General features: G+C 39.7%; 1 protein-coding gene across 4 annotated transcripts in view; it reads right to left on the reverse strand.

The window, feature by feature from the left end:
- Window positions 1-16,065, reverse strand: part of PDSS2 (decaprenyl diphosphate synthase subunit 2) — a 300,729-nt gene that overhangs the window by 51,544 nt on the left and 233,120 nt on the right. For 3 of the 4 annotated variants that reach the window (XM_050786749.1, XM_050786747.1, XM_050786750.1), the window contains 2 exons: window positions 1,779-1,952; window positions 121-252 (listed from right to left, as the gene is read on the reverse strand). In XM_050786749.1, the coding sequence (XP_050642706.1) occupies window positions 121-252; window positions 1,779-1,952 (306 nt within the window). The remainder of the gene's footprint in view (window positions 1-120; window positions 253-1,778; window positions 1,953-16,065) is intronic. The other variant, XM_050786748.1, reaches the window with a different exon arrangement.

Here is a 16,065-nt window from a genome sequence, read left to right on the forward strand (position 1 = left end):
ACCTGTTACATGAATATGCCTAAGGCTCATCTATAGCCTTATATCAGCAAGAAATATCAATTATGTTCTAAAATCCACTAATTACTAATGGTACCTAAAACAGGAGTAATTTCATTTTACCTCTCCGATCTGTTTAATCCACAAATCTCTTCCAAGAAATTCCTGATGTAAGACTACAGGAGCTGAGTTTAGATTAAAAGTCATGGAGTCACTGGTCTTTTCTTTAATAAAAGGCTGGACATCAGAATTTATCTACAAGAAGCAGTTAAATGAGTAAATTAGTGAAATGTATATACACTAGTATGTTTTAGTTATATTCAGAAAGTACCAGTTAATGCAGTGAATTATGAAGCTTAAGGAATGCAGTTTTTAGATATACTTTAATAAACAAAATAACATTTCAGGCTGGGTGCAGTGGCTCATGCCTGTAATCTCAGCACTTTGGGAGGCTGGGGTGGGTGGATCACCTGAGGTCAGGAGTTCGAGACCAGCCTGGTCAAAATGGTGAAGCCCCACCTCTACTAAAAAAAACAAAAATTAGCCGGGTGTGGTGGCACACACATTCCAGCTACTCGGGAGGCTGAAGCAGGAGAATTGCTTGAACCCGGGAAACAGAGGTTGCAATGAGCCGAGATCGTGCCACTGCACTCCAGCCTGGGCGAGAGTGAAACTCCGTCTCAAAAAAAAAAAAAAAAAAAAAAAAAAAAGGATATTTCAGATGATTAACAATAACCTGTAAAATTCTCCAAATAACCTGTAAAATTCTCCAGAATCATTCCCTAACACATTCCATTTTTAGTGGGTGGCAGTCTTTATTTTAAGTTAAAGGAAAATATTTAGATAAGGATTTAATAAATAGAATTGCTTAATAAACTGATCTAAGATTAAATAAAATATGCAAAAAGCTCACCTGGAGATATTATATATGTATATATTCCCCTCCTTATGAACTATTTAAGTAACATCTGAAAAGTATATATTAAATTAAATTTAAAATTATATATATAGAGAGAGGTAATAACACAGCAGCTAATTTTGGGATATTTTAGATTTCATATGCCCATTCAAAGAATTAGTTATTAAAATTAAAGCTTTCAATTTTATTCACTATATTTCTGAATTTTATTAACTTCTCATAACATGTTTTATATAAAGAGCTATGAGGCCAAGGCAGGCAGGTCACGAAGTCAGGAATTCCAGACCAGCCTGACCAACATGGTGAAACCTCGTCTCTTTTAAAAATAAAAAAATTAGCCAGGCGTGGTGGCGTGTGCCTGTAATCCCAGCTACTCGGAGGCTGAGGCAGGAGAATTGCTTGAACCCGGGAGGCAGAGGTTTTACTGCAGTGAGCTGAGATTGCGCCACTGCACTCCAGCCTGGGTGACACAGCGAGACTCCGTCTCAAAAAAAAAAAAAAAAAGCGATAAGGGAACTGTAATAAAAATGACAAATATTCTTCCATTATGTGAATATATTCCAGTCTGCAAATATGTTATTTAATAATATGTAAGAGTTCTCTCAAGAACCCTTTCAGGTGGTAAAAAAAAAGACAAACATCAAAAAACTGGTTCAAGTAAGCTGTGGCTTTCTGTAAGAAATGCACAATACTTACCAATTATACTGTTTACATTACATAACAATCATCCAGGGCTGACAGATTTGAACCACACAATAAGCATTTTTGAAATATAAAAGCAGCTTATTAAAGAGCAAAAGCTTTCTTGTGTATCGTTGTAGCTATTTAAGTACTGAAAAAAGATAAAGGGTGTGCAAAATACCTTATGACTCATGGCCATGTGCTTCCCATACTGAAATGCCATATCCTGAACCTCAGCATCATGCTTTGCTAATTCCATTGCAGCTTGGCAGCTCTTTGCTAGTAAGGCACCATGGGAGAGAAAAGTCTGCTCCTTCCAAGTCGATATTCCAATATCATCTGTGATATAACTTTCCTAAAAATGTAACAAAAGCCAAGATAAAAAAGACTTTAGGAGTAATTTAATTGTTTCTGTTTTTGAAGAACAAAAAAGTTAAGAAACGAACTATTCAAAAACACTCAAGCTATTGGAACAAGATAGATGCCTAACCTCAGCTCTACCTACAAAGAGTGTGGAGGGGAGACTGTTTTTTTACGGTAATAGGGGGAAAGTTAAAGAAATGTTAAAGCAAATTTTATTCTAAGCTAGGGAATTTCTATTACAGGATAAGGGAAAAAGTAGAAAGACTTCAAACTCACTCCCTTCTATAGTCATATCAGTTCTTAAGTGCTGGTATTAAGCACAAGAAGCCTATTGCATTTAATTTATGTGAAAATGTCAAGGGCATATGGAAGGAACTACATTTCTTAGAAATAATTAAATAGAAAAATAAGGCTGGGCGTGGTGGCTCATGTCTATAGTCCAAGCGCTTTGGGAGGCCAAGGCAGGAGGATTGCTTGAGGCCAGGAGTTCGAGACTAGCCTGGGCAACATAGCAAGACTCTACAAAAAATAGAAAAAAAAGCCAGACAAGGTGGTGTGCCCTTCTATTCCTGACTACTCAGGAGGCTGAGGCAGGAAGATCACTTGAGCCTAGTTCAAGACTATAAGTAAGCTATGATTGCACCATTGCACTACAGCCAGGATGACAGAAGAAGACCGTGTCTGTCTATCTGTCTCTTTCTCTCCTTCTCTTTTTATTTGAGACAGGGTCTTGTTCTGTCACCCAAGCTGGAGTGTAGTGGCATGATCATGGCTCACTGTAGCCTTGACCTCTCGGGCTCAAGCGATCCTTCCATCTCAGCCTCCCAAGTAGCTGGGACCACAGGCATGCACCACCACTCCTGGTTAATTTTTTGTACTTTTTGTAGACACAGAGTTTCTCCATGTTGCCCAAGCTGGTCTTGAACTCCTGAGCTCAAGTGATCTGCCCGCCTTGACCTCCCAAAGTGCTGGGATTACAGGCATAAGCCACCGCACACAGTTAATTTTTTTTTTTTTTTTTTTTTTTTTTTTAGTAGAGACAGGATTTTACCATGTTGGCCAGGCTGGTCTTGAACTCCTGGTCTCAGGTAATCCACCTGCCTTGGCCTCCCAAAGTGCTGGAATTACAGGCATGAGCCACTGTGCCAAGCCTACCCTGTATCTTAAAAAAAGAAAAAGCGTGGGTGCGGTGGCTCACGCCTGTAATCCCAGCACTTTGGGAGGCCAAGGTGGGTGGATCACGAGGTCAGGAGTTCAAGACTAGCCTAGCCAACATGGTGAAACCCTGTCTCTACTAAAAATACAAAAACTAGCCAGGTGTCCTGGCAGGCGCCTGTTATCCCAGCTACTTGAGAGGCTGAGGCAGAAGAATCATTTGAACCCGGGCGGGAGGTTGCAGTGAGCTGAGATCGCACCACTGCACTCCAGCCTGGGCGAAAGAGCAAGACTCTGTCTCAAAATAAAGAAACAAACAAAGCAAAAGAAAGAAAAATCAGAGAAGATGTAATCTGTTATAATGGAGGATGATTATTATAGTGTTCATGAAAGTTTATTCTCATAAGAAACAAGGCGTAAAAGAGGATATAATGTATAAATAAATATATACACATCTACCACTTCTAGACCAATGCTGTCCAACAGAAATACAATGTGAACCACATGTGCGATGTAAAATTTTCTAGTGGCTACATAAAAAAAAGTGGAAACAGGTGAAATTAATCTTAATGACATATCTATCCCAATATATCCAAATATCATTTTAAACACATAATCAATATGAAAATTATTACTGAGCTATTTTATACTCTTTTTTTATACTAAGTTTTCAAAATCACTGTGCATTTTACACTTAAAACACCTCACTAGCCACAATTTAAGTGCTCAGCATTGGACAGTATGGCTCTGAAGAAAGGAATGCTGAAGCAAACATATAAAACAATGTTCATTTTATGGCATTTATTTGAAACATCAAACTAACTGGAACCTAGCCAGAAGGATTAATTAACTCAAACACTTTTCTTCCTGCTCCTGATCCTATAATCCTTTCTCTTTTCACAATTGCTTGGAGACAAAATAAAAAATATTAAGGAAAAAAAGTGGTCACCAAAATGTCAGCTGAAATAGAGCCCCCTCCTCTTCTGCCATGTTGAAGGGAATCTTCAGTCCACTGGTCAAATCAAATTATCAGCTTAATTTCATGCAATGTTTTTGAGATGGGGTCTTCCTATGTTGCCCAGGCTGGTCTCAAACTCCTGAACTCAAGCAATCCTCCGACCTCAGCCTTCCAAGTAACTGGGATCATAGGTGTATGCCACCATGCCCAACATCACCTTAATTTTATTAAATATTGGAATAACAACAAAAAATTCCACTTACGGCACTGGCTGCAAATATATAGCACAGCATTGGGTAATGACAGAAAAGCCACACAGGAGAGAAACAGTGCATAATGTTAAGACCTTCTTTACAAAACATTAGGTATAAATTATAACATACTTAATTTTATAAATCTGAGAATGTATTTTAAAATGTGACTACATATATTAATAAACCTAAGAAAAACCATATTATCTCTCCATATATACTGCAGAAGTATTTGACAAAATTCAACTCCTATTCTTGATAAGAAAAAATGTCCTGAATCAAATAGAAAGAGCTGGGTGCAGTGGCTCACACCTGTAATCGTAGTAACTCAGGAGGCTGGAGTGGGAGGATCACTTGAACCCAGGAGTTCAAGACTGCAGTGGGCCATAATCATGCCACTACTCTACAGCCTGGATGACACAGTGAGAACCCTAACTCTAAAAAATAAAAAAATAGCAACTGATATATATTTCTTTAATGTGATGGGGTGTGTGTGTATCAGCCCAAAAGTCAGTAAATATTTTATGGGGAAATATGAGCCTTTCTCACTAATGTCAGGAGTAAGACAGAGATGCACACAACACCACTGATATTTACAATGTAATAGAAGAGACAAGAGAAAGGTAGATGCATATAAATTAGAAAAGATGAGTTTAACTCTTACTGTTTGAAGGCAATATAACTGCATATTGGGAAAATCAAGAGACTCAACTAAAAAACTACTACAAACAAGAAGATAATTCAGTAAGGTAGCAGTGTCTAAAATTAATAATTTATAATTAACATAATAAATTGTATTAACCATAGCTTTCATACATAAAAACTAATCAGTAAGTGTTATAATCAGCAAGTGTTATAAATAGGGTCTTTTCTTTCATTATGAATACAAAAATAAAGATTAAAAAACTGGGAATAAGGCCAGGAATGGTGGCCCATACCTGTAATTCCAGCACTTTGGGAGGCAGAGGTGGGCAGACTACTTGAGTTTAGAAGTTAAGAGACCAGCCTGAGCAACATGGTGAAATCCTGTCTCTACCAAAAATACAAAAATTAGTTGGGTGTGGTGTCTTGGCGCCTGTAGTCCCAGCTACTTGGGAGGCTGAGGCAGGAGAATCACGTGAGCCTGGGAAGCAGAGGCTGCAGTGAGCTGAGATTGCTCCACTGCACTCCAGCCTGGGCAACAAAGGGAGACCCTGTCAAAAAAACAAACAACAAACAACCAAACAAAAAAAACAACAAAGAAAAAAAACCTAGGAATAAGGCCAGGTGAGGTTACTCATGCCTGTAATCCCAGTACTTTGGGAGGGTGAGGGGGGTGGATCACCTGAGGTCAAGAGTTCAAGACCAGTCTGACTAACATGGTGAAATCCCGTCTCTACTAAAAATACAAAAATTAGCCGGGCAAGGTGAAGTACTCCTGTAGTACCAGCTACTTGGGAGGCTGAGGCGGGAGGATCACTTGAACCAGGGAGGCAGAGGTTGCAGTGAGCTGAGATCGCACCACTGCACTCTAGCCTGGGCAACAGAGCCAGACTCCATCTCAAAGAAAACCAGAAAAAAACAAAAAAAAACACCAAAAACCAAAAACCAAAACCTGGGAATAAGCTTAGAAATGTGCAAAACTGAATGAAGAAAATGTAAAATACTACTGCAGGAACAAAGATAACTTGAATGTATATAAAGACACATCATGTTCAAAGATAGTAAGATCCAACCTCATAAGTTACTCCAATAAAACTAACAATACCTTTTCCCCCTGACACTGGGCAAACTGAAGTTCATATGGGAAAAATAAACAAAGAAGAGCAGCCAGGAAAATCTTGAAAAAGAAGAGCAATGTATGTGTGAGGTGTTGAAGGAGGGGTGGAGAGGGAGAGCAAATTTTGTCTAAGCCTTACCAGATACTATAACATACTGTAAAATCTCAGAAATTTAAAAAATATGTACTTTTTAGGTAGAGAGACAGACTAGGGAACAAAATAGAAAGTCCAGAAAGCAACCAAACTATATATAGGGATTTGCTATATTTTAGGAAGAAGTTGAACTTTTCAGTAAATGGTGCTGGTACAACTAAATAGCTATCTGGAAAAAATAAAATCTGAGCTGCATTTCGTACCATTTACCAGGATAAACTCTAAACGGCAAAAACAGCAAAACAACCACAAAACCACAGGCAATGTTAAGAGACAAAGGACAATGAGGAAAACAACTTATATTTCCTATCACAGACAAACGGCGAATCTCCCTGTGGTAGGCTAACAATGCTCACCGTTTCTGCAAATATGTCTATATCCTAATCCCTGGAAGCTGTGAATGTTACCTTACATGGCAAAAGGGACTCTGCAGATGTAATTAAATTCAGGATTCTGAAATGAGGGGATTACTCCGGTTTAACTGGATGGGCTCAATGTAATCGCAGCAGTCCTTATAAGAGGGAGTCAAAGTCAGAGTCATAAAAGGTAATTTAATGACAGGAGAGAGAAATTTGAAGATGAGAGATGGGGCCATGAGCCAAGGAATGAACATGGAAATTAGAGAAAGCAAGGAAATGGATTTTCCCTGAGAACTCCAGGAAGAATACAAGTCTGTAAACATCTTGATTTAGTGACTTCTGACCAATAAAAACAAAATTCCCAGCTTCCCTCTTAGTGATGGTAAGGCTGTGACCAAATAGGCTTCTCAAATATGGCTGGTGGAAGTGGAAACTAGCTGGAAATTCCACAGTCTCTATCAAAATTATAAGTGAATTTGCCCTGTGACTCAGGAATCCCATGTCCAGGAATCAATCCTACAGATAAACCTACATACATGTGAAATGAAATATGTACAAAGTGTGAAAGTGGATTGTAGAAATTGGTCAATCTTGTCACACCTGACTAAAACAGTTGAGAAGTCACAGGAGGAAAAAGGACTTAGAATACAACACTGCTCCAAAACTGTAAGTCTCTGCAAGCCTGGCTGCTCAAGCTGCCTGCTATAATCTGAAATCAGTTTTATTTAATAGTTGCTGAAATAACTTGCTGCAACTCTAAGACTAATTTTACCCACCACTATCACTCACTAATCAAAATCTGCCAACTCCCCAGAACCTTACTAGTGCCGATGAACTTTCTCAAAGAGCAATATGTAACACTTCTCCTTTTTATAAAACCTCCAACCTTCTCTTTGTTCTTCAGACATACTAAAGACCATTTGGTCTGTGTGTACACCCTGAATTGAAATTCTCTCCTCAAGTAAACTGTTAAATTTAGAGATCTGGCTCTCTCTATATTTTATCTGACTTTGACAAAGGTTACAGTCTATTGTTCACCCAGCTGCCAGGGTGACCCTTCAAAAACATAAACCAGAACTACAATGGCCTCCAGCTGTTTCAAACACTCTAGGCATCACCTCTCGAAGGCCTCTGCATTTGCTGTTCCGCAGATACGCTCTCTAGACGTTTGCATGGCTAGACTTCTCCTTGCTTTTGGGTGTGTACTCAAACTTCAACTCATCTTTAATAGTCTACCTCCCTCCCCCATTATTTCCTATATCTTTACCTTGCTTTAAACCTTTCTTCCTTGATATTACTGGACCACTCATATACTTATTTGTTAAATGACTTACTGTCTGTCTCCTTTACCAGACTATAAGTTCCACGAAAGCAAGGACTTGGTTTGGCCTCTGCTGCACAATCAGCATCCAATATAGTATCTTAGGTGGGCAATAAATATTAGTTGAATTTTGTTTCTTTCTTTTGGTATCTCTCTCCCTCTTTTGTACCTTCCTCTATCTTTCCTAACTTGGTCAGAATAAAGAATTGAAATAATTCTCCTTTAGGCTGGGTGTGGTAGCTCACACCTATAATCCCAGCACTTTGGGAGGCCAAGGCGGCCGGATCAGCTGAGGTCAGGAGTTTGAGACCAGCCTGGCCAACACAGTGAAACCCTGTCTCTACCAAAAATGCAAACATTAGCTGGGTGTGGTAGCGGGTGCCTGTAATCCCAGCTATTCAGGAGGCTGAGGCAGGAGAATCACTTGAACCCAGGAGGCGGAGGTTGCAGTGAGCTGACATCATGCCACTGCACTCCAGCCTGGGGGACAAGAGCAAAACTCTGTCTCAAAATAAATAAATAAATATAAAACAAAAACAAAAACAAAAACAAACTAATTAAAAGAAAAATTCTCCTTTAATGCCTCTCTACTGCTCATAGAATCAAGAAAAACTCTATAGCATAGCATTCAGGGCATTCCCTTGTATAGTACCAAGCAATACTTCTAGTTTCATCTCCTACACAAAATATCCCCTTTGAGGCCTGCATTTAACACACAGGGGAAGTTGCTGTTTCTTGAATAAAATATGTATTTTCGCACTTGTGTGAGTGTATTTTATTTATTTATTTTTGTGATGGAGTCTCGCTCTGTCACCCAGGCTGGAGTGCAGTGGCACAGTCTCGGTTCACTGCAAACTCCGCCTCCCAGGTTCAAGCAATTCTCCTGCCTCAGCCTCCCGAGTAGCTGGGACTACAGGCGCACACCACTACACCTGGCTAATTTTTGTATTTTTAGTAGAGATGAGTTTCACTTAGTAGAGGCGAGTTTCGCTATGTTGGCCAGGGTGATCTCAAACTCCTGACCTCAGGTGATCCACCCGCCTTGGCCTCTCAAAGTGCTGGGATTATAGGCATGAGCCATTGCGCCTGGCCTACTTGTGTGAACTTTAAATCTAATCCAACTATCACTTCTTTGAGGAGCACTCTCAAATACTACCACAAATCTTTTCCTCTTTAGACTAATATTATCTTATTTATGTTATGACACAGCAGTTAATTCTCTCTGAACTGTATGATTTCTTATGTATTTGTTTCCTTGAAGGTTAGATCTGGTACTAGTCACTTTTATATTTTTTAATCACTTAGGCCATATTCAAGTTTCAACAAGTATTTGCTAAATGAATAGTACCCGTTTATCTGTTGCATTATTAAGTAGATGTATGCGTGTGTTTTAAATTTTAAAAGCTAATGGGTAGATATGGCCATATAATGACATGCTATTCAGCAATAAAAAGGAATTACTGACACATGCTATGCCATGGATGAACTTCGAAAACATTATGCTAAGTAGAAGAAGCCAGACACAAGAGACCACATATTTTGTATAATTCCATCGATGTGAAATATAGATTAGTGATTGCCTGGGGCTGGGGGTGGGAACTGTAAATGGGCATGAGGGACCTTATAGGGGTGTGTGTGAAAATGTTCTAAAAATGGTTTATGGTGATGATTGTATCACTTGATAAAAGTTACTAAAAATCATTGAATCGTAGGCTTGAAATGGGTGAATTTTATGACATAAAATATACCTCAATAAAGCTGTTAAGAAAGAAAAAAGCTAATGAGCATAATATTTTACATTTCTTGGTCTCAAATGTTTAAATTAACATTTTAAAAAATTTATGACTTTCAATTAACTGTGGTTTGCATATCATCCTCATTTATTCTTGCAAGAAAACCCATTTATTAAGGTTCTGTTATGGTTCAGGCTTTCTGCAAAGCAATATAGATCTCAAGATTAATAAATAGCCTGTCCTCAAGAAGCTCACAGTCCAGGGATAGAATGTATATATATCAATATATAGATATAACTATATAGATACAGATATCTATATATAGAATGTACAGATAATTCTATTTCAGAATAATTGCAATATCTCTAAAATCAAAGATTCAGTTTTGTTCATTACATATTTCTTACTGTGATTAAGACTTTTTATTATTCATCATTTCTACATTTTAAATTAAAGTAATACACAATCACTGAAAAAAAATTAGAAAATTCAGTTAACCAAGAAACAATTAATTTATAGTCCCCTGAAATCTACTACCATAAGTTAATTGGACCACAAATTAACTGTTCCTAAGTTAATCAGACATTTTATTCCCTAAACATTATTACCTTTTATGAATTTGGTTACTAATGAAACAAAATTCCTCCATTCATTTCCATCAACTTGCCGCGTATATACTAAGAGAGCACGCTCTATTATAAAGGAAAAGTTAATATAAATTGTAAAATGTCAAGAAACTAGTATGATAACCACATCTAAACCAGTACCTTCAGATACCAGATATACAGAATTGTGAAATGAATGCATGTAGTCAGAGTAAATGAGATTTAGATATAACAATATCAGGCTGGCATGGGGGCTCCGAGGAGGGTGGATCACGAGGTCAAGAGATCGAGACCATCCTGGCAAGGTCTCGGTGAAACTCCGTCTCTACTAAAAATACAAAAAATTAGCTGGGCGTGGTGGTTGGCGCCTGTAGTCCCAGCTACTCAGAGGCTGAGGAAGGAGAATGGCGTGAACCCGGGTGGCGGAGGTGGTAGTGAGCTGAGACCACGCCAGTGAACTCCAGCCTGGGCGACAGAGCGAGACTCTGTCTCAAAAAAAAAAAAAAAAAAAAAAAAAAAGATATACCTATATCATCAACTTACGTATGTGCAGTTTTTACTAAGGTTTATTATATAGAAAAGGAGGATACATTCAGTGAATATTTACTTTTGATGGGATTTCCTTTTTTTTCCCTGAAAGGTGATAGATGTCAAGATACTTGTCCAATGACTATCAGAGAGAAGTACAGTAATTTTTTTAAAATGTAGGCCTCACTGTCACATGACCTTTTTACTGAAGTAAGGCTGGTTAAAAAAAACCGGAAATTTGCAAGATGATCCTTGCTTGAGATCGTGGTACTGGTGGTTTTGCTCAGACATATGTTGCTCTGCTACTTTATTGCTGCGAGAGATACTTTGAGTTGCTTTTCTAATGGTGGTGATACATTTGTACATATCAACTCACATGAGACCAAATTGCACTTATAACAGTAGCTGCTCAGGATTAAAGGTCTGGTCCATGGTCACAGAACAAAGGCGAACTAATTGGCCTGGGAAGGTGTCAAAGCCCCAGCAAGAACCTGCCAAGCCAAACTGCTACCTTTCACATAATCAGAAAAGAAGAGCTGGAAACAAAGAAGCTAGCTGCCTGTGAAGTTAAAAGTACTTTTTTAAAAAGTATGCAGATGTTGCCTGTTTTCATGCTTACGACTTCAGATTCATATTCTGGCCCACTCTCTTTATAAATACAACCTAAATTTGGGTTGGATGAGACACCAGATCTCTCTAATGACCCATTTCACCATGTTAAATGTTTCCTTTGAATTAGCCTTTTCAATTATCTTGAGAAACTAGACAGCCAAAAGTTTACATATCTTATTATTATTATTATTTTAAAAAAGGTCAAGTATAGAAAAATTTCAACAAATCTCCACATTTGGGAATCAGAAAAAAGCAAGGAAAAGAATGCAATCTAATGTCTCCTGGGAGCTAACTATGTGATGACACCTTCATGTTCTTTATTACAACAGCCCTCAGAAATATTAATTATCATTATTCCCATTTAATAGGTAAGGAGGGCCGGGCATGGTAGCTCACACCTGTAATCCCAGCACTTTGGGAGGCCAAGGTGGGTGGATCACTTGAGGTCAGGAGCTTGAGACCATCCTGGCCAAAATGGTGAAACCCCATCTCTACTAAAAATACAAAAAATTAGCTGGGCATGGTGGCAGTGCCTGTAATCCCAGCTACTCAGGAGGCTGAGGCAGGAGAATCACTTGAACTTGGGAAGCAGAGGTTGCAATGAACTGAGATGGTGCCACTGCACTCCAGCCTGGGTGACAGAGCAAGATTCTGTCTCAAAAAAAAAAAAAAGTAAGGAGATTTCAAGAATGTATTTTGACCAAGATTAGACCATAGTATGTGGCAGAGATGAGTCTCAGAAGTATAAAAATTGTATTCCATTTTCTTAGCACATAACAGAATATATGCAATACTTAATATATCTTATGGTTCAAAGCAGGTTGTAGACTGGGTGTGGTGGCTCATACCTGTAATCTCAGCACGTTGGGAGGCCAAGGTGTGAGGACAGCTTAAGCCTAAAATGTCAAGACCAGCCTGGGCAACAAAGTGACACCCTGTCTCTACAAAAATTTTTTTTTTTTTTTTTTTGAGACAGAGTATCACCCTGTCACCCAGGCTGGAGTGCCATGGTGCAATCTCAGCTCACTGCAACCTCTGCCTCCTGGGTTCAAGTGATCCTCCTGCCTCAGCCTCCTGAGTAGCTGGGATTACAGGTGTGCGCCACACACCCAGCTAATTTTTTGTATCTTTAGCAGAGGCCAGGATGGTCTCGAACTCCTGACCTCATGATCTGCCCACCTCGGCCTCCCAAAGTGCTGGAATTATAGGTGCAAACCACGGCGCTCAGCCTCTACAAAAAATTTTTTAAAAATTGGTCAGGCATGGTGGCTCATGCCTGTAATCCTGGCACTTTGGGAGGCCGAGATGGGCAGAGGACCTGAGTTCAGGAGTCTGAGACCAGCCTGGGCAACATGGTGAAACTTTGTCTCTACCAAAAATACAAAAAACAAGCCAGATGTGGTGGCATGTGCCTGAGGTCCCAGCTGCTCGGGAGGCTGACGTGGGAAGATTGCTTGAGCCTCGGAGGTGGGGGTTGCAGTGAGCTGAGATCATGCCACCGCACTCCAAGATGGGTGACAGAGTGAGACTCCATCTCAAAAACAAACAAACAACAAAAAAAAATTAGTCGGGCATAGTGGTACATGCTTGTGGTTCCAGCCACACATGGTAGGCTGAGGTGGGGAGATTGCTTGAGTCCGGGAGGTCAAGGCTGCAGTGAGACATGTTCAGGCCACTGCACTCTAGCCTGGGCAGCAGAGTAAAACCCTGTCTCAGGAAAAAAAAAAAAAAAAAAAAAAAATAAGTAGATTGTATTTAAGAGTGACTGACATCTATGTGCCCCCTTCCCCCCAACCAAAAGCATTTAAACTTGTAAATCAAGCCCTTTAATACTATCCATTGAAGAGATCCAAGAGTCTAGAGTGGGGGTCCCCAACCTCTAGGCCATGAACTGGTACTAATTCTGTGGCCTCTTAGGAACTGCGCTGCACAGCAAGAGGTGAGCGGTGGGTTAGCGAGCATTACTGCCTGAGCTCCACCTCCTGTCAGATCAGCAGGGGCATTCAGATTCTCACAGGAGTATGAAGCCCATTGTGAACTGCGCATGCCAGGGATCTAGGTTGCCTGCTCCGTAATGCCTGATAATCCAAAGTAGAACAGTTTCATCCCGAAACCATCGCCATGCGTTGAGTGCTGTGTTCTAGGTGTGCAAAGATGAGGTAAAATAGGGATTGAGAAGCAAGAACAATGTAAGCTGTTCAAAAAGTGAAACAAGATCACTCCTTATTGTGGACAGGACAGTTGCTCATCCAGGATCCATTTCTCTCTCCTCTCCTTACTTACTAATAAAACCGTAATTTTCTTCAGGTATTCACTGCTCCTGCTAATGATTAACTTAGGAAAGGATATATAATCCAATTCTAGCCTAAGAGATATGAGGGAATTCCACCACTGAGCTCCTAGGAAAGACCCACGTAGAAGTGGGAGTTGTTTCCTCTAGATGTTGCCCTGTCTTGATAGGACATGCTGAGGGCTATTGTAGCCAAACTGCTCCCAGGCTGATGATGAAGACAACAGTAAGGAAGGCAGAGCACAGACAGACAGGGCTTCAATAGCACTGAGTTGTCATGGTAAACTATCCTGGATGCCTGACTACCTCTGCATGTTCAGTTAGAGGAAACTACCTACCTTCACTTTTATGTTTATTTAATAGGGTTTTCCATTTTTTTGCTGCTGAAAGCATTCCAATGAATTTACTCCAAGATGAAAAAATGGTTATACTATATGAAGTCTAGATATGCCAACATTAACAACTACTAGAACATGTAAGTATTTCCTTAGGATGGTATATTAGTTATCTATTGCTGTGAAACAAATTAGCATCTTAAAACAACTGACATTTATTATTTCACAGTTTCTGAGGGTCAGGAATCCAGGCTCAGATGGCTGGTTCTGGCTCATGGTTTCTTGTGAGGTTGCAGTCATGCTGTTGGCTAGGGCTACAGTCATATGAAGGGGTCGAAGAATCTGCTCCAAGCTCAAATGCTTGTCGGCAGTAGGCTTTAGTTCTTGCCACACAGGCCACTCACTTGCCATGGCAGCTGGCTTCCCTAGAGCAAGTGATCCAAGAGAATAAGAACACACCCAAAAAGGAAGAAAGAAGGAAGTTTTCTTCTTTTATATATATATATATATATATATATATTTTTTTTTTTTTTTTTTTTTTTTTTTTTTTTTTGAGACAGAATGTTGCTCTGTTACCCAGGCTGGAGTGCAGTGGCGTGATCTTGGGCTCGCCGCAACCTCTGCCTCCCAGGTTCAAGCAATTCTCCTGCCTCAGCCTCCTGAACAGCTGGGATTACAGGTGTGTGCCACCACACCTAGCTAATTTTTGTATCACCATGTTGGTCAGGTTGGTCTTGAACTCCTGACTTTGTGATCTGCCCGCCTCGGCTTCCCAAAGTGCTGGGATTACAAGTGTGAGCCACCGTGCCTGGCCTTCTTCACTATATTTTATAATCTAATCTTGGAAGTAACATACCATTGCTTCTACTCTATATTATTGGTCATACAGATCAACTCTAGTACAATGTAGGAAGGGTTTGCACAAGGCGTACAGGGAGGTGGGGCTAATTGGGGGTGATCTTGGTGGCTGACTACCATAGATGAAGTCTGTGATTAGAATTATTGGGGTCAACAGATCTGAATATATAAAAATATCGTAAAACATCCTTTCAAATTGTTTTCTAGAAAAATTCTTTTGATCTGCATACTAACCAGCCAAGTTTGGGACTATCTTGCCATTAAGTAGAATTACTGTCTTACTTTTCAGATAAAAAGTGACACTTCATTTAAACTTGGGAAGACATTTCATTTATTAGCCATTTGTTCTTCCTCAATGTATTCATTTATTAAAGATTCACTGAGTATAAAAAAAAAGATTGACTGAGTATCTTCTATGTGCAAGGTAAGTACTCATGCCAATGAGCAAAACCAGAGAGTTCTTATTCTCATAGTTATTACCGTCTAATGGGGAAGCCAAACAATTGGATAACCACACAAAGAAATATAATTATAAACTGAGATACTTCTGACGGGGGAAAATGAACATACTTCTATGACCACATGGAATAAAAGAACTTGGCTGAGACTGGGGTTTCTGGAGACGGCTTCCCTGAGGACATGACACTTGAGCTGACATAGGAAAGATAAATAAGGGGTAAATAGTGAAGGAGATGGAAAAGTGTGTTTCAGGCTACAAGGATTGCCCAAACAGAGGAGGATGTCTATGGATCAGATATCAGGGCTGATACGCAGAGAGTGAAGGTGAGAATGGTACAAGGTGAGGTTGGAGGGACAGACTGAGGTCAGACTGTGTAAGTGTTTTTTGGATCACTTTCAGGATTTTGGACTTTTTTTTTTTTTTTTTTTTTTTTTGAGATGGAGTCTCACTGTTGTCCAGGCTGTAGTGCAGTATTGCAATCTCAGCTCACTGCAACCTCTACCTTCCAGGTTCAAGCGATTCTCTTGCCTCAGCCTCCCAAGTAGCTGGGATTACAGGCATGCACCACCATGCCCAGCTAATTTTTTTTTTTTTTTTTAGTAGAGACGGGGTTTCACCATGTTGGCCAGGCTGGTCTCAAACTCATAACATCAAGTGATCCACCCACCTTGGCTTCCCAAAGTGCTGGGATTACAGGCATGAGCCATGGCTCCTAGCCAGCTTTGGA

This window comes from Macaca thibetana, chromosome 4, assembly GCF_024542745.1.
Source record: "Macaca thibetana thibetana isolate TM-01 chromosome 4, ASM2454274v1, whole genome shotgun sequence".
NCBI classification, from domain to species: Eukaryota; Metazoa; Chordata; class Mammalia; order Primates; family Cercopithecidae; genus Macaca; species Macaca thibetana.